Source organism: Podarcis gaigeae (genome assembly GCF_964106915.1).
Source record: "Podarcis gaigeae genome assembly, chromosome: 13".
Classification (NCBI taxonomy): domain Eukaryota; kingdom Metazoa; phylum Chordata; class Lepidosauria; order Squamata; family Lacertidae; genus Podarcis; species Podarcis gaigeae.
This window is the reverse complement of record NC_139689.1, coordinates 23649404-23670332: the sequence shown is the minus strand read 5'-3', so window position 1 is coordinate 23670332 and position 20929 is coordinate 23649404. Positions and strand designations below refer to the sequence as shown.

Genomic DNA, 20929 nt, shown 5'->3' with positions numbered 1-20929 from the left:
CAGAATTGAATCAAGAAATAGGCAGGTCTTTGTCAGCATTTCATATGGGAGTATATTATCTCCAGTTAATTTCACAACCTTCTATAGAGTAAAAATATGTATATTTCAACACCCATGCACTTCAGTTCACCACGGTTTTAAGATTTATTAGTGTGAGGAGTGAAAAGATGTACCTCATAAAGGAGGCAGTGGATTGTGCACAGATTGGGAGGGAGGGAGGGAGGGAGGGAGGGAGGGAGGGAAGAAAGAGAGAGCGGGAAGAAGGGGCTGCTACTGCAAAATCCATCTTAGTTAAATATTTCATGATGAAACTCAGATATGCCAGGCTCTTGCTTCTTTCAACATCATAGGCTTCTTCTTTTTCCAGAGAGAAAGGAAAAGTCAAGAGAGAACTCTGAACACTTTCCCACCCTTTCTTCCTTCTTCCATCCCTCCATGTGGAGGTAAAGGTGTCAATATCTGTAGATGAACACCTGTCTTTAATACCAGATAAGTAAATACCTGATTCACCTTGAAATGAAAGCACTGGAATATGAAGTTATATAGACTGGAAAAAAACATACCAGAAGCTTTATGTTGTTCAGACACGTTGCAACAAAAGTAAACTTTTAAAGTGTGACTAAAACAGGGGCACTGGTGCAGATATATCTTTATCAGGCAAGCTGCATATTAGTATTCCAACAGCACCACAGGCCATTCTCCTAAGGCTAACTCAAAACTGATGACAATTGTGAGGACATAAACAAGAGGATCTGAATCTTGATGACTACCTTCAACATTCGGATACTGGTTGGAACTATGTTGCTGCTCACACTGCTGCCTCAGATTACATGCAGGAAACATTTTGTTAACTGCACTATTTATGATGATCCGCTTCCTTTACCACATCAGTTTTATCAGCCAGGCAACGTGATCATTGGGGCAATTGCCTCTCAGGTTTTTTACTTCCACGACAGCCCCACTTTCATAGAGCAGCCTACACAAGCATTGATTGATGAACCCGTGTAAGGACTTCTTTCTTCTCTACATTCCTAAAATAAGTATTAGAACTGGGAGTCGAAAATTCACAATAGATTTCTCAAGTAACAAGGTTTACTTTTCAGTATGAGATATGAGATGTATATTACTTATACATCTTGTGTATATCAAGTTCAGCACCAGGACACTCCATATATTGATGCAATAATTCTGATTTTCACTCTCAGACTATAAAGGTATTTTCGAAGCACATTCATGGAGTTCTGAGGTCAGCAGATGAAGCCACTTCACACTAGTTTGATGTTTATTTATTTTACTGTAGATTTATTGAACTGTAGGAACATTTTCAGTGATAGGCATCAAGTGTGCATAGTGTCAAACAGCAAAAATAATAAATAGAAACAGAGTCTCATGTTCCCTTGCCTGTCTATTTAGACAGCCATTTGTGACCTTGGGGTCCCAGATGTGGTAAACTTCTACAATCATCATTCCCTGAAACCATGGCTAATGCTCAGGGTTGGTGAGAATTGTAGTCTAATAATATCTTGTCAGCTAACAATGGGGACAGCTGTGTTATATATTAGAATTTTTAAAAGGCAAATGACATATCCGTTTTGCATTGCATAATTCCTGCTCCCATATACAATGACTTTAGTGGGTGCAAAATACAGTTTATTGAGCAGAGCAATGACCACAAATGGTTTGAGCATTTAGAGCATTCTCTGGAGGAGGGTATATCTTAGAAATGTTCAGTTTTTTATCTTAGAAGTATTATCTTTCTCTCTCTATTATTCATATAGTCCAGGAGAACCTGATAGCCCACTATTACTTACATTATTTTCAGTCTATGATCCTGCATGATTTATGTTGAACCTCCACTTTAAATGTATGTAGATGGATGATGACAATGAGCAAAGAGGCACGTTCCCTTGTTTTCTTAAGGTGCCATTTCTCATTGCAGCTCCATGCCAAAGATGTATCAGCACATTCTGGCCTTAGCATTTGCTGTAAAGGAGATCAATAAGAATCCCAAACTCTTGCCAAACATAACTCTAGGCTTCCACATTATCAATGGCTATTACATTGCAAAGTTGACCTATAAGGCCACCCTGAACCTGCTTTGTGCGCAGCAAAGGTTTGTCCCCAACTTCATCTGTGATTCTCAGAAAGAATTAATAGCTGTCATTGGAGGATATGTGACTGAAGCTTCTGCCATTATGGCCAACATTGTTGCCATTTACAAGATTCCACAGGTAGGTCATTGTCATAAATATATGAAAACTCCAAGACACATAATTTTATTTTATTTTTATAAAACAGGTTTATTATTTTCATTTTTAACATCACACATAAAACAGCATAATTCACAACACATATACCATTTCGCTTCCATATTTTAATGCTGACATTTTATAATGCACAGATTATATTGTCTTGTCTTATATTTTGTCTTATCTTTTATCTTATCATCTTATCTTATATATCTTATATCTTATATCTTATGTCTTATATCTTATATCTTATATCTTATATCTTATATCATCTATCTTATATCTTATATCTTATATCTTATCTTATCATCATAATTAAATACACCGCCATTCCTCTCAAGGTGGCAAAAAACAAATGATAAGTGATAAAACTAAACAAAAAATCTCTTAAAGACCATTCCAATACAGAGGCAGATTACATAGTGCTCCATTTTATTTCAGCTCACTTACGGATCATTTTCCCCTGCACATGGTGACAAAACAGCATTCCCATTTTTGTATCAGATGGTCCCCAATGAAGATTATCAATTCAGAGGAGTACTCCAATTACTTCATCATTTTGGGTGGGTGTGGGTTGGGCTCCTGGCTGTGGATGATGAATATGGAGACAGATTTTTGAAGGCCATAATGCCATTGCTTACCCAAAATAGCATCTGTTATGCATTCATAATCAGACTACCAAACCGAAGTTATGTGGATGAGTATTTAGACTTTATGATAGATCAGGTAGATAACTATCGAATTCTCATGGAAAGAAAAGCCAATGCATGTTTTGTATATGGAGAGCCTCCATCCTGGCAGGATCTAAGAATGCTGCTGTTTTATGTACCCTTTTTCTCATTGCCACCTGTGGGTAAAGTGTGGATTTCAACATCAGAATGGGATTTTGAATCACTGTCTGTTCAACAATTGTGGGACATCCAGCATTTCCATGGTGCCTTAACTTTCACAGTTCACTCAAATGAGCCACTTGGATTCCAGAAATTTGTTCACAGCATAAAGCCTTCCTGGACAATCAGAGATGGTTTCATTCAAAATTTCTGGGAGCAAGCATTTCTCTGTTCATTGAAAAATTCTAATGTGAATGCGGGGAACACTAAATTCTGCACTGCTGAGGAGAAGTTGGACAGCCTTCCACATACTTTTTTTGAAATGAAAATGGTTGGCCATAGCTACAATATTTACAATGCTGTATATGCTGTGGGGCATGCATTACATGCCATATACAAATCCAAGTTTGGACACAGAAGATTTCAAGAACGAGGAAGAGTGGGATTTCTTATGACTTGGCTGTGGATGGTAATAATATTTCAACACTGTTTAAAAAATGGGCTAGCAAAAGATGCAAATTTAAAATAAATTCTGCTCCCTGCGTCTGTGGAGGGAGATTTTCACCTTTCTTTCCCCTCTGTTTCATTTACTTTTCACTCTAGTTTCATCACTCACTAAAGAACATCTTGTTCAACAACAGTGCTGGAGACAATGTGAGGTTTGATGAAAATCGAGAATTAGTCGCAGGATTTGATCTTACAAACTGGGTGACTTTCTCAAACAACTCTTTTGTTAGAGTGAAGGTTGGAAGACTGGAACCTCAGGCTCCTCCATGTAAACAACTAACCATTAATGATGATCTAATTGAGTGGCATAGAAGCTTTAACCAGGTGAGACATAGCTTCAGATTTTCAAATATTTGCAATCATTAACTTCGACAAGAGAGACAGTACTGAATTAACTTTTCAGGAATCTGGTGCTTGGGATAAATATTGATCTCTGATTCATATGTTTGCTGATGTAGAGCTGTTATTCAAAATATGAAAGTTGTCCAAATAACCCACAGATCCAATGGAAGGTTAGAGATCCATTTCCTATTCTTACTAGAGAATGGGATTTATAGTCTGGGAAAGCCAATTTGAGAGGAAGGAGCAGGAAGTTCTTGAACCATAACTCCAGCCTTTGTCACCTATCCTAACAATATCCATATGTGCTCCAATAAACTTATAAAGTTTATTATTAATAAGCAATAAAGTTCTGACTAAGGCAGATTCCATTAGAGATTCCATCAGAGAATCCATCGAAAATATGATCAAATGTAGACTGGAATACAAGGATCTGCTCAGAAACAAGAAAGCTGAATACATGCAGACCCAGTGGCAGAAATTGGGAGTAACAGTAATGGAACAGAGAAATACAAATTAAGGAAACTGGTGGACTGGGGTTTAAATGAAATGAGAACATCATGCCTGATCGGGTTAAATATTTATCCTGTATATTTGGTGAGCATTCTGGGCAAGCACATGCACCTGTAGTGTGTAAGGAATTCTCAAACCACATCTGAATGCCAACCAGTCTCCTGTAATAAGATAAAGGCCATTATTTCATGCCTGAAATAAAATGAATTTTCTGGAGAAGATATGCTTCCTCCTACGTCCTATAGGGAATACATGGAAGAGTGGATACTTATCCTGATGGGCTCATTTACCACCATAAACAAAACTGGCAAAATTCCCCTCTGGATAGAAAATGAGTATCATTTTCTCAAGTTATAAGAAAAGGGACAGGAAGAATCCACAACAACCTTTGGCCAGTTAGCTTGTTAGATATCTCCTCAAAGCTATATGCACAGCATCTCCTTCAAAAAATATCAGACTGGTTGCACCCCAAGCCCTTCCCCAAGTAAATAACTTCACACTGACATGTAATTTTGGTTTAAGTTAATGGGCAAAATTTAGGCCACAACTTTATTGATTACAGCAAAGTGAGTGGTATTGGCTTAGGCATTGGCAACAGACTATAACGAGGGACCAAACGAGGGAGCAACCTCGATGAAGATCAACCAAAGCTCACCCCTGGATTCCTGTGGTCTTGGCATGGCCCTAGCCCCTCAAGCGGACTTTGGACCAGATCCAGGACCCCCAGATTCCTTTACCGGTGATGGCTGCACTTCCCTTCCCACACACTTCCTTAAGCCACTGCCTAACCACCAAGCCTTACAAAGTTGTGATGATTGCTAAGGGGGTAGGCAAAAACCAAGTGGCCAGTGCCAATTTGCCAAATGGAAACATTCCAACCCGGCCCCTGATTCAAAACAGGTGACCAACCAATATCCGAAGCAAGGCCAAAGCAGCAACACCTACAAATAGGGATGGGTGGGCAGGTGTTTGGCAGCACAAAGCAAGTGCCTGAACCACATCGAGCTGCCGCTTTTATAGGCCCCCACCAATCACGCTACCTGCACTGATTGGCTCAAACAGGCCTGGTGTGATTGTGGGGCCATACAGACAAGGCCTGGGCCACACCCAGCACATTCAAACTGGTGGGGGTTGTCTCAGGCTCGTGCGCAACCAGGACCCTTGTTAAAGAGGATCCCATTTGCAAAGTGACAACATTATTCATGAAGAAGAAGCAGAGTTCAGAGGAGGGCACAGCCCCATTGAACAATGTTTTTCTATAAACCATGTTAAAACAATCATTGATGAAAATGCTTAGTCTGTTTCAAACGAGGAACACACAATAAGCTCAGTGATCTTATCATACAATGTCAAGAGCTGCTCTCTTGCAAACCATTTTTTAAAAATACTAATCTGCTTTCCGTGTTTGTGATCAGGTGCTGCCCCTTTCGGTGTGCAATGACAATTGCTATCCTGGCTTCAGTCGGAAAAAGAAGGAAGGAGAAAAATATTGTTGTTATGATTGTGTTCCATGTCCAGAAGGAATGATATCTGGCCAGAAGGGTATGATAAGTAAAGGAATATAGGTTGTCCAAGTTTCTATGTTTCACTTAATTGAATGCATATAATTCTCCAGTTTACCTTTATATTCATCCTTCTCCCTCCATTTCCTCAACTTTGAGAAGACCGTACAGTGTTATAGGTTATTATTATTATTAGCAGCAGTAGTAACAGCAGTAGCAGTGTTGGGGGGAGGAGCAGAACAGAGGTTGGAAAGTAATGGAACAATTAAGAAAACCTGGCCTTAACTAATTGCTGTGGGAATGCAGTGAGGTATTCACCAATCCCTATATTGGAGCAGGTGGCAATTCAACAGTACTTGTTTCAGATTATGACAGTATGGGATTCCTTTTTATTAGATGATGTATAAAAATTGTGGAATACTTAAACAGCTCTTTCTTTTATTTCAGACATGGATGCCTGCATGAAATGTCCAGCAGACCAATATCCCAACAAAGGTCAAAACCAATGCATTCCTCGAATTCTAAGCTACCTCTCTTATAAAGAACCTTTAGGAATCTTGCTTACTGTGTTGGCCATTTACTTCTCTGTGATCACAGCTTTAATCCTTGGAGCCTTTTGGCAGCACCAGGACACTCCAATTGTCAAAGCCAACAACCGTACTCTCACCTATATCCTCCTCTGCTCACTTCTACTTTGCTTCCTCTGTGCCTTGCTGTTCATTGGGCAGCCTGCACAGCTGACCTGCCTTCTCAGACAAATGGCTTTTGGTGTTGTCTTCTCAACCTCCCTTTCCTGTGTGTTGGCAAAAACCATCATTGTGGTTCTAGCATTCATGGCTACACAACCAGGATCTGGAATAAGAAAATGGGTAGGGAAAAGACTGGCAGATTCAATTGTCCTTTCTGGTTCATTTATTCAAATAGTCATTTGCATGGTTTGGCTGATTTCTTCTCCTCCATTCCCAGATACAGACATGAGCTCTGTAAATGGGGAAATCATAGTACTATGTAATGAGGGTTCAGCTGCCATGTTTTACTGTGTCTTGGGCTACACAGGCTTTCTGGCAATTGTCAGCTTTAGTGTTGCTTTCTTTGCCAGAAAGTTACCCAACAGTTTCAATGAAGCCAAGTTTATCACTTTCAGCATGCTGATCTTTTGTACTGTTTGGCTGTCTTTTGTTCCAACTTATCTTAGCACTAAAGGAAAATACATGGTAGCTGTGGAGAGTGCTCTGGTGCTGGATTACTGAGTTCTATTTTCTTCCCCAAATGCTACATCATTATTCTGAGACCTGAGCTAAACAACAGGGAGCATTTAATAAAGAGGGGAAAATAAATAATGATTATAGTGATCAATCTATTGCAATTCAACAGATTTAGAAGCTGCGGGTGGCGCGGTGGGTTAAACCACAGAGCCTAGGACTTGCTGATCAGAAGGTTGGCGGTTCAAATCCCCGCGACGGGGTGAGCTCCTGTTGCTCAGTCCCTGATCCTGCCAACCTAGCAGTTCGAAAGCACCTCAAAGTGCAAGTAGATAAATAGGTACCACCCCAGCGGGAAGGTAAACGGTGTTTGCGTGTGCTGCTCTGGTTCGCCAGAAGTGTCTTAGTCATGCTGGCCACATGACCCGGAAGCTGTACACCAGCTCCCTCGGCCAATAAAGCAGGATGAGCGCCGCAACCCCAGAGTCGGTCACAACTGGGCCTAATGGTCAGGGGTCCCTTTACTTTTACCTTTAATATTTAGCAAGTGTCACAGTCTTTGTGAAATTGTGTTTTCATCAATAGCTATGTATTTATGTTTATGTTTATGTGCATGTGTGTATAATGTTACAGGTTGTGAGGGAGGGGGATCAGTCTGCATGATACCAGAAGTCTTTTCAATTACTTGTAACTATGTATCTATGTATGTGTGTGAATATTGTATAATGTTACAGGTTGGGGGGGTGTCAGTCTGCATGATATTATGAGTCTCTTCAATTACTTGGTGTCCTGTACCCAGTTAAGTATAAAGGTTGATGGAGGAATCTATTGCTCACTAGGCAAATATAAAATAATTAGCTTGCCACTTAAGTACCTTCATTAGTGTGACTAAAAATAACTTTAAAGGGTAACTAAAAAAAGGTATTAATTTTGGTCGAATACTAGTGGCAGCAGAAATATATCATTGAACTGACAATAGTTCAGATTTTACCTGCATTCTGATTTATTTTCTTTAGTTACCTTCTGGATAAGCTCATTAAATACTGTTGTTACTGCTGGTATCCAGCTCTCTCTTTTTCATCAAATCATCTGGCTGAAATAAAGACACAGTGTCCAAACTGCCAAACCAAAGTGTGTTGTGGTCACAAAAAAGATGAATTCCATGCTGGGAACTTTAGCGTAGATGTTTAAAATAAACATAATCCCTTTTGTCTATAGTGATACTACAATAGGAATTTTGGAAATGGTTTGGAATATTACCCATATTCCAACATGGTGGAAGAGTGGTGCTGAGAAGAGAAGCCCTAGAAAGAATAATAAAATAAGAAAGTGAGGGGAAGACTCAAAAGCTTGGAGAAACTCTAGATTAGAGGAGTTGTTGCTTTAAGAAACAGTGGAAGTCATGGAGAAGGCGAAACAGCAACTCCCTCAAGGGAGCTGAGACACTATCATATGTTTCAGTCATACAGGGTAATCCTATGCATGTTAACACAGAAAATATCACTGGGTTTACTGAAGCTTGCATGCAAGCCTCATAACTTGGATTCAGTGTATATTAATTTGAGATACACATTCCTATTGAATATCACGCTTACGCTTTTAAATTGTGCAAAATGCAGTCAAGATGAGCACATTCCCCAAGGCCTGCAGGGGAATACATATGTTAACCTGGAAACATACACAGTTCTTGTTGGAATATGAGTACTACGCAGCTGCAAACAAGCAGCTCGATGTTTACATCACATGATGTGGCTAGCCCAGGGAAAGGATGTACCAGGCAGTTCACAGGGCGGTTCACAGGGATTTGTTCTTTGTGTAATATGAGACCTTCCTGTTGCTTTTGTGAAGGAAGTCTCTTGCTGTTGCTCAGAGGAGACTGAACTGAATGGACATGTTTTGTACAGTTGTACAGTCAGAAATAAACTGTAGATGAAACAGACTTTCTGACTTTCTTTTTTCTCCTGCTGGTTTGGAAGGGGGAAGGGGGTGTGCATCTTCCACGCAGGAAGATGTCACCTATCAAGATCTTCCTGGACTGCAGGGATGCCAGCCAGGGTAGATCACTGGCAAACAAGCCCCAGGAGCCGGGGAGAGGGGCAAGCCTCTCCCGAGGGGGCAAGTTTTCCAACAGTTCTATCTTCATAGAAGGATTATGCACACAATCTCCATAAGACTGGTGAATGTGCACAGTTGCTGTTATGCACATTAGCTGCTCAATTTACATTTGCACGCATACGTGCACACACACAGTCTTTCAGCTGATGAGAATGTTACAGTTCCACAGATCTCACAAAGTCACATCCAGTCCACAATTACAAATGGTGTCCAGAAACAAAGCAATGCTATGACAGGGCAGAAGAGAAATTCTGTGGCACAGAAACTTGCTTCAAGCCCTTGCTGATAATGTCTTGGGGAAAATAGGAGAGCTTATAATAGTGGGAATGCATGATCCCCCTAGAATTCCTCATTTTGCACCTCACCATGAACGGAACAATGCCGATGCTATTTCCATGATATCTATGCCACTGTGCATGTACTGGAGGCCCTAATCTCACCAGTGGATTTCTCTCTGTGCAGGTAGAAAGGCTTTTCTTTAACTTTTGCTGGATATAGGACTACAGTGGCACTCAAGTTACAATGAAAGAAAATCATGTATCATTCCTTCCCACTTCTGCTAAATTTGATCTCTTGCACAACATAATGCTCTGAGGAGATGATTTTGAACCTGGTAATTATCTCAAATTACTTGCTTTCCATCAAATATCTTGTCAAATCCCATGTGGATTATCTCAGGATACAAACACAATCAATATCCTAGTCTGAAAATTTACTTAATATAAATCCCAGCCACTCTGACCACTCACGAGGAGCTCTGAACATGCAGGCTTTTGTGAGTCATTTTTTTGGCACTTTCCGTTTATGAAAATATTCCTGAGCTGTTGAAGGAAAAGTCTTGTAAACCAACTCATGTTGGATGATAGAGAGAAAGTAGATATTCAGCATCATAATTGGCCCCTAGATGGCAGATACATTTTTGCTGCTTATCCTGCTCTTCTTGTGGCTGCAACTGTCTCCAACTGATTGCAAGAAACATTCTGTTGTATGCCCCATAAGCGATCCTTTCCAGTTTCCATACCAGTATTATCAGAAAGGAGAACTAATCATTGGAGTGATTGCTTCTCAATTTGGTTGTGTAAATGATGAAATATATTTCTGGGACCACCCTAAAACAAAGTTTGTAGATCAACTTCTGTAAGAAAATCACTGTTGCCCTCTATAGCATACTTATCCACTGCAATAATTTAATTCAAGCAATACCCTGTTCAGGAAACAGTCTGCATATGATATTTTGAGGCTGCATTTAAGCATGTTCGAAGTAATATATTTGCTTCCTTCATCTTTATGATCTTCATATTTTCCTCTCCCTCTTGTGAATTCTTTCTTCTGTCTCCTATGATTCCAAAACATATTTGCCAATGTATTTTATAATTTCCTTCCTATTTCATCTTCAGTCATCCTTATGAGTGCCCTTTCATCCTATATATGTATGTTTTCACACTGCACCAAAGTTTTCTTCTGAGCCTCCATTGTTTATTATGTCAGTCAACATGAGTGATATGGGTTTAGATTTTGCTGAATTGTGGTAATGGGTTTTATTTAAAAGCAGGCAAGTGACAGAAGTTATATGTTTTATTTCCATACTTCTTTCTTTGATTTAATATTGCTGGGCTCATTGGAAGAAAGGTGGGAAGAAAAATAATCAAGACACAAAGTTACCTGTGTGCTCAAAAGCTGGAAAGGAAGAACTGACTCTTTTATCTTGAAAGATTTAATATCACTCAGATGTTTTGCCTCTTCCTTAGTGCAATACCAAAGAACCACCAGCATGTTCTCTCCTTGGTATTTTCTGTGAAGCAGATAAATGAGAACCCCAAGATCCTACCAAATGTCAGTCTGGGATTCCACATCTATGAAAGCTACACAGACGCTAGGATGACTTATCAGAACACCATGAAACTTTTGACAATGGCGGAAAGGATTGTCCCAAACTTCAAATGTGACAATAATGAGAATATGATAGCTGTTATTGGAGGACTAGACTCTGAAATCTCCCTTCGCATGGCTAGTATCTTAGGCCTTTACAAGAATCCACAGGTAGAGTGAGCATATGGGTTATTTAACTCACCTGACTCTGATAGAATTATCTATCTATCTATCTATCTATCTATCTATCTATCTATCTATCTATCTATCTCCATCCTTACTGGATAACCTTTAGAATTTTTTCTCCCTTTTTTTCTGAGAGAAAAAGTGAAGGTAAGTGTCAGCATGGGGAAAATATTGATTACATGAATCTTTATGAAGTGGATAAGCTGCGTGAGCTTTGCCAGGACTTGCAAATCCATGAAAACCTCCAGTGCTGCCTCTTGGAAAATGCTCCAGGACAAGAGTCGGACCTTTCTTTCTTTTCTAACTAAGTCTTGAGCCCTCCTAGAAATAAGACTTTGGGGCTAAATATGCAGACACATTCTAAGCAATTTCTGACATGTGGCTACTTTGCATATTTTTGCTAGTAGTGTTGTTATTAGAGAGCAACAGCATGTGGGTGTGGGGTGTGGGTGTGTGACCTCCATGATCAGAACTAGCGTGATAAACATGAATTAGTCATATGTGTTTCAAATTATTCCTATATAAAAAATCTATTTTTTTCCTTCAAGAATTCTTATGTATTCCAGCTAGTCAGCAGATATTTTAATTAATTACTATTTAGTATTATGTCTACTATTTAGCATTAAATCTGTCTACTATGGTGAAACTGACCTCTTCATTTTTAGGTTGCCTACTGTATATTAGCTCCTGTTTTGAGTAATGAATCTCAGCTCCCTTCCTTCTACCGGATTGTCCCCAATGAAGTCCATCTGTACATTGGTGTTGTCCATCTTCTTCTACATTTCCAGTGGACATGGGTGGGGATTGTTGCATCAGATAATGACAATGGTGAAAATTTCATGCTGACTTTAACACCAATGCTTTTCCAGCATGGAATCTGTACTGCCTTCAATGAAAAAACTCCAGCCATATCTCAAGCTATAGACAATTTTAGTTCACTAGAACTCATCCAGGCGAAATCCTTTTTCCGGACCATCTCAAAAGTTAAAGTATTGGTTGTATGTGCAGAACCTCAGACCATGACAACACTGATATGGATGGCATTTTTATATTCATTCCTAGATGGTACTACAAAGTTTTCTATACATAAAGTATGGATCATGACAGCCCAGTGGGATTTCTCATTAGAAACAATGCAAAGGGAGTTTGATATACAAGCCTTCAATGGTGCCTTATCTTTTGCAATTCACTCAAACAAAGTGCCAGGCTTTACACAATTCTTGCAGGTCCTTCATCCTAGCTATCCCAAAGGAGATGGTTTTCTCAGGATCTTCTGGCAAAAGGCATTCAACTGCCTATTTTCTGATTCCAATGATCAGAAGCAAAGGATGGCTACTTGCACTGGCCAAGAGAAGCTGGATAGTCTCCCCAGTGCTCTTTTTGAAATGAGCATGACTGGCCAAAGCTACAGCCTTTATAATGCAGTCTATGCCATAGCACATTCTTTACACAAAATTTACTTATCTAGGCTAAAGCACAGAGTGATGGCACATGGAAGTAGTTTGGATCCTCCAAATGTGGAACCTTGGCAGGTAAATTTCACACCCAGAATTTTGTCATGCCTAATGTAATATGTTATGATGCTCAGTTCATGGAGAATATCAGTAAAACAGAATAAGGCCACATTCAGCTGTCTATAAAACTTTTATCTCTTCCATACATTGCTTTGCCCCCACACTGAAAGCACCTCAGAAGGCTACAAATGAAGATTTTCACATTCTACTTTCTATGCACTCAGAAATTAATTTGAGTTTCAAACAATCCCTGTAATATGTGTACTTTCATGAGGATTACATGAGGATTATCGGTTGAAAATAGGTTCCTAGTTTTGCTCCACTGAGCTAGTTGTGGTAAACAAAAATGAAGCTGAGTCAGAGCAAATGCAAAACAAATTTGAAATGTTAATTAAATCAAAGTGCAGAAATTATGGAAATATATGAACTCAGCAATAAATATTAGAATAACAGTGATATATTTATGAAATATGAAAAATATTACATTAGGTTGTCAAATAAGCCTAACAAACCAAAGCATGTTTATTACTAAGGTTTAAATTTCATTATCCTTAAACTCTTATCTGTTTTTTCCTCTCTCTCGTGCAAGGGGGGAAATGCACTTTTGTCATTCTGTTAAATCTACCTCTGTCTCTTCAAATCTAGCTTCACTCTGTGCTGAAGAGAATCTCATTTAACAATACTGCTGGTGATACTGTGTCCTTTGATAAAAATGGTGAATTAGCAGCTGGATTTGATATAATAAACTGGGTTACCTTCCCAAACCAATCCTTTGTCAAAGTGAAAGTAGGAAGGGTGGATCCACAGGCATCTCTTGCAGAAGTGTTCACCATGAAGGAGGAGGCCATCACATGGCACAGCACCTTTAATCAGGTGGGAGTGAACCATATACTTATATGAGTGTGCAAAGCATAATTCCCATATAGAGTCAGCCTTCAAGAATGTAAAGAAACTGAATTCCTCTAAATTTGCTGTCACTGAATTAAAAGAGTTTGAGATGTAAAGTCACGATCCTATACATATTTAGGAATAAGCTGCATTGAAACAAAAGGAACTTGTCAGGTTTCAGTTTGAGTTCCTCTTCTGGTGGTTTAATCTTCCTTTCAAATTTTCTGATGAGTCTCTTTGCTTCTTATCTCAATTCCACTAGCTTCAGATTAAGCATTTTTTTTAGGGGACCCAAAATAGATGAGCCTTCATGATAGCTGGTACTCTCCTCCTCTGCAGCTGTGACACAGCTGGAAATTCACTGTCCATCTCTCATTGGTTCGACACAAGAGAAGATGATTTACAATTTATGCAGATTGTGTATTATCAGTAATCACAAAGATATAATCTACTGCTAACTTTGAAAGTCAATAAATATTTCAAACTTTATTGAGAATGTTTCCCTCCTGCAATAGTGTATACACACACACACACACACACACACACACACACACACACTATTCAAAACCTTTTATTTCTTGGTGTTATAATTAAAAAGTAGAGAGCCCAGTTTGCTTTCTCTTTAAGACTCTTTAATAAAGAGTCTTATTAAAGAGAAACTGAACATCCAAGCACATCATTCAATAGCACAGTCCAACCCCACACAGTGTAGCTTTTCAATCTGCTCTCTTCCACAAACAGTTCTATGGAGTCGATTGCTGCTTGCTCTGATTCAGCAGTAAAAAGCAGGGTTTGTAGGGAAATGCTCAGGGGAAAGAAAGAAAAAAGGACACGGAACTGGAAAGCCAGGATCTGTGCCTAGAAATGTAGAGCACACGTAAGTGTGAATGAGCCCCTACTCAACAAACACAAATCAAGTCTGAAAAATGACATACATGATCTATCATTTTTATGAACAGGTGAAGCCCCTTGCTCTGTGCAACAACCATTGCTATCCAGGCTACAGCAGAAAAAAGAAGGAGGGATTGCCATTTTGTTGCTATGATTGCGCTCCATGTCCAGATGGGATGATTTCAAACCAAAAGGGTAGGCGATATCATGTACAGTCTGATAAAATATTACTCAGTTATTTCATTCTGTCCCCTTTAACAGTTCACATCTCCTACACAGAAGAGCAGTTAAGACAACTCATCAAGATACAACTCCTAACACACCACTCAAATGCTAATTCTGAGAGTTAGTGCATAATGTGGCTGCACCCCCTCAATGTGGGGGGCAGGTCAGACCCCTTTATAAGGAGATCTTTGTTCTAGACTTTGTTATTTGCTGCATGTTTTGAAAAGTAAAATCTCTGGTAGAGCTCTCTACCAAAGAGTATTTCCCCAAAACTTGGGTCTTGGTTTCAGGATTCAACACTAAATGGAGAATTCACAAACAACTCCTACTTTCTCTGGAGTCAGGAGACACATGTGAATCAATCCTGTGGCCAATGGGTGATATAGACAACCCATATTGTTGTTGTTGTTTAGTCGTTTAGTCGTGTCCGACTCTTCGTGACCCCATGGACCAGAGAACGCCAGGCACCTCTGTCCTCCACTGCCTCCCGCAGTTTGCTCAAACTCATGCTGGTAACCTCGAAAACACTATCCAACCATCTCGTCCTCTGCCGTCCCCTTCTCCTTGTGCCCTCCATCTTTCCCAACATCAGGGTCTTCTCCAGGGAGTCTTCTCTTCTCATGAGGTGGCCAAAGTACTGGAGCCTCAGCTTCACAATCTGTCCTTCCAGTGAGCACTCAGGGTTGATTTCCTTCAGTATGGAGAGGTTTGATCTTCTTGCAGTCCATGGGACTCTCAAGAGTCTCCTCCAGCACCATAATTCAAAAGCATCAATTCTTCGGCGATCAGCCTTCTTTATGGTCCAGCTCTCACTTCCATACATCACTACTGGGAAAACCATAGCTTTAACTATACGAACCTTTGTTGGCAAGGTGATGTCTCTACTTCTCAAGATGCTGTCTAGGCCTGTCATTGCCCTTCTCCCAAGAAGCAGGCGTCTTTTAATTTCGTGGCTGCTGTCACCATCTGCAGTGATCATTGAGCCCAAGAAAGTAAAATCTCTCACTACCTCCATTTCTTCCCCTTCTATTTGCCAGGAGGTGATGGGACCAGTGGCCATGATCTTCGTTTTTTTGATGTTGAGCTTCAGGCCATATTTTGCGCTCTCCTCTTTCACCCTCATTAAAAGGTTCTTTAATTCCTCCTCACTTTCTGCCATCAAGGTTGTGTCATCTGCATATCTGAGGTTGTTGATATTTCTTCCGGCAATCTTAATTCCGGCTAGGGATTCATCCAGCCCAGCCTTTCGCATGATGAATTCTGCATATAAGTTAAATAAGCAGGGAGACAAAATACAGCCTTGTCGTACTCCTTTCCCAATTTTGAACCAATCAGTTGTTCCATATCCAGTTCTAACTGTAGCTTCTTGTCCCACATAGAGATTTCTCAGGAGACAGATGAGGTGATCTGGCACTCCCATTTCTTTAAGAACTTGCCATAGTTTGCCGTGGTCGACACAGTCAAAAGCTTTTGCATAGTCAATGAAGCAGAAGTAGATGTCTTTCTGGAACTCTCTAGCTTTCTCCATAATCCAGCGCATGTTTGCAATTTGGTCTCTGGTTCCTCTGCCTCTTCTAAATCCAGCTTGCACTTCTGGGAGTTCTCGGTCCACATACTGCTTGAGCCTTCCTTGTAGAATTTTAAGCATAACCTTGCTAGCGTGTGAAATGAGTGCAATTGTGCGGTAGTTGGAGCATTCTTTGGCACTGCCCTTCTTTGGGATTGGGATGTAGACTGATCTTCTCCAATCCTCTGGCCACTGCTGAGTTTTCCAAACTTGCTGGCATATTGAGTGTAGCACCTTAACAGCATCATCTTTTAAAATTTTAAATAGTTCAGCTGGAATGCCATCACTTCCACTGGCCTTGTTATTTGCAGTGCTTTCTAAGGCCCATTTGACTTCACTTTCCAGGATGTCTGGCTCAAGGTCAGCAACCACACTACCTGGGGTATACGAGACATCCATTTCTTTCTGGTATAATTCCTCTGTGTATTCTTGCCACCTCTTCTTGATGTCTTCTGCTTCTGTTAGGTCCTTTCCACTTTTGTCCTTTATTGTGGAAATCTTTGTACCAAATGTTCCTTTCATATCTCCAATTTTCTTGAACAGATCTCTGGTTCTTCCCATTCTATTGCTTTCCTCTATTTCTTTGCATTGCTCGTTTAAGAAGGTCTTCTTGTCTCTCCTTGCTATTCTTTGGAAATCTGCATTCAATTTCCTGTATCTTTCACCATCTCCCTCGCATTTTGCTTGCCTTCTCTCCCCCGCTATTTGTAAGGCCTCATTGGACAGCCACTTTGCTTTCTTGCATTTCCTTTTCATTGGGATGGTTTTCGTTGCTGCCTCCTGTATAATGTTACGAGCCTCCATCCATAGTTCTTCAGGCATTCTGTCCACCAAATCTAAATCCTTAAACCTGTTCCTCACTTCCACTGTGTATTCATAAGGGATTTGTCTTAGATTGTATCTTACCGGCCCAGTGGTTTTTCCTACTTTCTTCGGTTTAAGCTTGAATTTTGCTATAAGAAGCTGATGATCTGAGCCACAGTCAGCTCCAGGTCTTGTTTTTGCTGACTGTATAGAGCTTCTCCATCTTTGGCTGCAGAGAATATAATCAATCTGATTTCGATGCTGCCCATCTGGTGATGTCCATGTGTAGAGTCGTCTCTTGTGTTGCTGGAAAAGCGTGTTTGTGATGACCAGCTTGTTCTCTTGACAGAACTCTATTAGCCTTTGCCCTGCTTCGTTTTGATCTCCAAGGCCAAACTTGCCAGTTGTTCCTTTTATCTCTTGACTCCCTACTTTAGCATTCCAATCCCCTATAATGAGAAGAACATCCTTATTTGGTGTCACTTCTATAAGGTCTTGTAAGTCTTCATAGAATTGGTCAATTTCAGTTTCTTCAGCACAAGTAGTTGGTGCATAAACTTGGATTACTGTGATGTTAAAAGGTCTGCCTTGGATTCGTATCGAGATCATTCTATCATTTTTGAGATTGCATCCCAGTACAGCTTTCACCACTCTTTTGTTGACTATGAGGGCCACTCCATTTCTTTTATGGGTTTCTTGCCCACAGTAGTAGATATGATGGTCATCCGAACTGAATTCACCCATTCCCGTCCATTTTAGTTCACTGATGCCCAGGATGTCAATATTTATTCTTGCCATCTCATTTTTGACCCCCTTCATGGATCACTGCCTTGCCGTGGCGAAGGGGCTTGAAGAACTCAGAGAAGCTATGAACTATGCCGAGCAGGGCACCCAAGATGAACAGGTCATAGTGGAGAGTTTTGACCAAACGTGATCCACCTGGAGGAGGAACCGGCAAGCCACTCCAGTATCCCTGCCAAGAAAACTCCATGGACAAAGACAACCCATATTAGCCTTCAGTATTTTCATACCATTTGCCTGTTGCAATGGTGGGTTGCTTGATTAATTCCCACTACATGGTTTATTTTATTAATGCCCATGGTATTTCATAGGTTTTCACTTTTTATGCAGGCAGTGACAATTTTAGGTGCATCCAGCTGATGTGTGATAACTGACACATGGGTCCTTTTGGACCCAGAAAATGGCAGACAGAGTGATGCGTGCTTATGAGCTCTGCATCAACGTGCGCAGGTGACAGGAATGTAACCACCGCACAAAATGGTCACTGCTTCTATCATTTTTATTACACATCATTCAGCAGCTCAAATATTTGTTTCCACAAAGGCAGTATTTCAAAGAAGAATAGTTTAAAAGGATATAGAAATTTGAGCTAGCCTGTGCATCATCCCTAATCTGATGAAGCGCCACAGTGCCAGGTGTCAAGGTGAGTTAAGCAGTTCCACAGGTCTGGCAGAACAGCAAAGAGGCCAGGGCACCCCACTCTGCCCGGTGAAATCCCTAACACTCAATAAAGTTTCTTAGGCAAGCAAAGAAAATACAATTATGCAAACAGAAACCTAGGAGAGTTGTGGGAGCTTTCCCGTGTTTTGCAGTCTCTGCCATATGTATGATGATTTCCCCTCCCCTTTGGACTGAAGTCACACTAAAGTGCAATGAGCTCCATGCTCTTTGGGAACAAGTTTGTTCCCTTGATGTCAAGGTGGTGAACCTGGAAAAGGTAGGAGAGGCAGAGAATGTGGTGGCTGAGGACTTCAGGGATGTTGTAGCCATTGCCCCAATCCAGTAGGCTCTACTAATGTAATTAGTGTGTTTACACACAATGCCATACAATGGAGATAGATGCATCTACTTCATTTTCAAGAGTGAACAAGGTCACAATAACTGATAGCAAAAAATCAAGAATGCATATATCTTTTTTTCCTCAGACACTGATGAATGTTTCAGGTGCCTAGAAGATCAATTTCCAAACAAGAACCAAGATCAATGTATTTCAAAGTTTCTAAATTTCCTCACTTTCTCAGAACCATTGGGGATCACTTTTGTTTTCTTGGCACTCACTTTCTCTCTGATCACGGCTTTGGTGCTAGGAATTTTCATCAAGCACAGGGACACACCCATTGTCAAAGCCAACAATCGTGACCTCACCTATGTTCTGCTCATCTCCCTGTTTCTTTGCTTCCTCTGCTCCTTGCTATTCCTTGGAAAACCTCATGCAGTGACATGTTCTTTACGACAAACTGCTTTCGGCATAATATACTCAGTGGCTGTTTCATGCATATTATCAAAAACCATAACTGTGGTCCTGGCTTTCATGGCTACTAAACCAGGATCCAGTATGAGGAAATGGGTGGGGAAAAGGCTGGCCAACTGTATTCTACTTAGTTGCTTCTTTATTCAAACTGGCATCTGTGTTCTATGGCTCTGTACTGCTCCTCCATTCCCAGATTTCAACATGAAATCTGTGGTGAAAGAAATCATAGTAGAATGCAATGAAGGATCAGTCACAATGTTTTATTGTGTTCTGGGTTACCTGTGGTTCCTGGCCATAGTTAGCTTCATTGTGGCTTTCCAGGCCAGGAAGCTGCCAGACAGTTTCAATGAAGCCAAGTTTATCACATTCAGCATGCTAGTCTTTTGCAGTATTTGGTTGTCCTTTGTGCCTTCTTACCTGAGCACCAAGGGGAAATACATGGTGGCTGTGGAGATCTTCTCCATCTTGGCCTCCGGTGCTGGGTTACTTGGCTGTATCTTTTCCCCAAAATGCTACATCATTATCCTTAGGCCAGAGTTAAACAGCAAGGATCTGTTAACTAGGAGACATTAGCAAGGTTATATTTGATGTTTCATATTTGCTTAGTTAAAAGTCCTTTACACAAAGTCATTTATGATAATAACAGCAATACAGTGGTACCTCAGGTTAAGTATTTAATTCATTCCGGAGGTCTGATCTTAACCTGAAACTGTTCTTAACCTGCACCACTTTAGCTAATGGGGCCTCCTGCTGCTGCTGCGCCGCCGGAACCCAATTTCTGTTCTCATCCTGAAGCAAAGTTCTTAACCTGAAGCACTATTTCTGGGTTAGCGGAGTGTGTAACCTGAAGCGTATGTAACCTGAAGCATATGTAACCTGAGGTACCACTGTACTTTGGAACACTGTTCCCCTTTGAAATCAGCCAGGAAACAACAAATCTGATATTATACTGTCAGCTCAAAATGTTTATTTAATCTAGCAATTTTAGGTGATTAATTTGATCAATATTTTGTATTTTCTTAATTTATGATGGCTTAATAGTTTTATTGTACACCACCATGATATTTTTCAATGAGCTGATGGATTAGAAATGCTAATATAAATAATTACGTACTTAAACTTATTTCCAAGGAAACATCTGGAAAGGTGCAGCTCCTTTTGGTATGCAAATACCACTGCCATCAAGGCTACACCAGACATGTACATTAAGCTGGTGTAAAGAGACATCACATCCAAGCCCTGTCTTCATTTGGGTTGCTGCCGCTGCTCTGCTTAAACAAGATAGAGGGAACACAATCCTTTAACTTAAATGATCTTAGGATCCGGCCTAATTCCCTCTTTTTGGTTCCACACTCCCTATGTTCCAAGAACAGCCTTATTGGGACTTGAACTGACTTAGGCTGAACTGACTGAGCTGGATTGAACAAGTCATGTATTTTCAGCTGAACCAGGGTTG

At 40.3% G+C, this 20929-nt stretch overlaps 2 protein-coding genes across 2 annotated transcripts; both read left to right on the top strand.

Moving 5' to 3' along the window:
- Positions 1-762: 762 nt before the first annotated feature.
- LOC310830473 (vomeronasal type-2 receptor 26-like) lies at positions 763-6405 on the top strand (the record flags this gene model as incomplete). Its single annotated transcript, XM_083710251.1, has 5 exons — positions 763-1004; positions 1940-2231; positions 2691-3548; positions 3683-3910; positions 6388-6405. The coding sequence occupies 5 exons, from the start codon at positions 763-765 to the stop codon at positions 6403-6405; spliced, it is 1638 nt and encodes a 545-aa protein (XP_083566377.1).
- Positions 6406-11135: 4730 nt separating this feature from the next.
- Positions 11136-20046, top strand: LOC310830472 (vomeronasal type-2 receptor 26-like; the record flags this gene model as incomplete). The annotated part of the gene is made up of 4 exons (XM_083710250.1): positions 11136-11297; positions 11978-12844; positions 13472-13541; positions 19148-20046. 4 exons carry the CDS (start codon positions 11136-11138, stop codon positions 20044-20046), a joined length of 1998 nt encoding a protein of 665 aa, XP_083566376.1.
- Between the last annotated feature and the right edge of the window lie 883 nt (positions 20047-20929).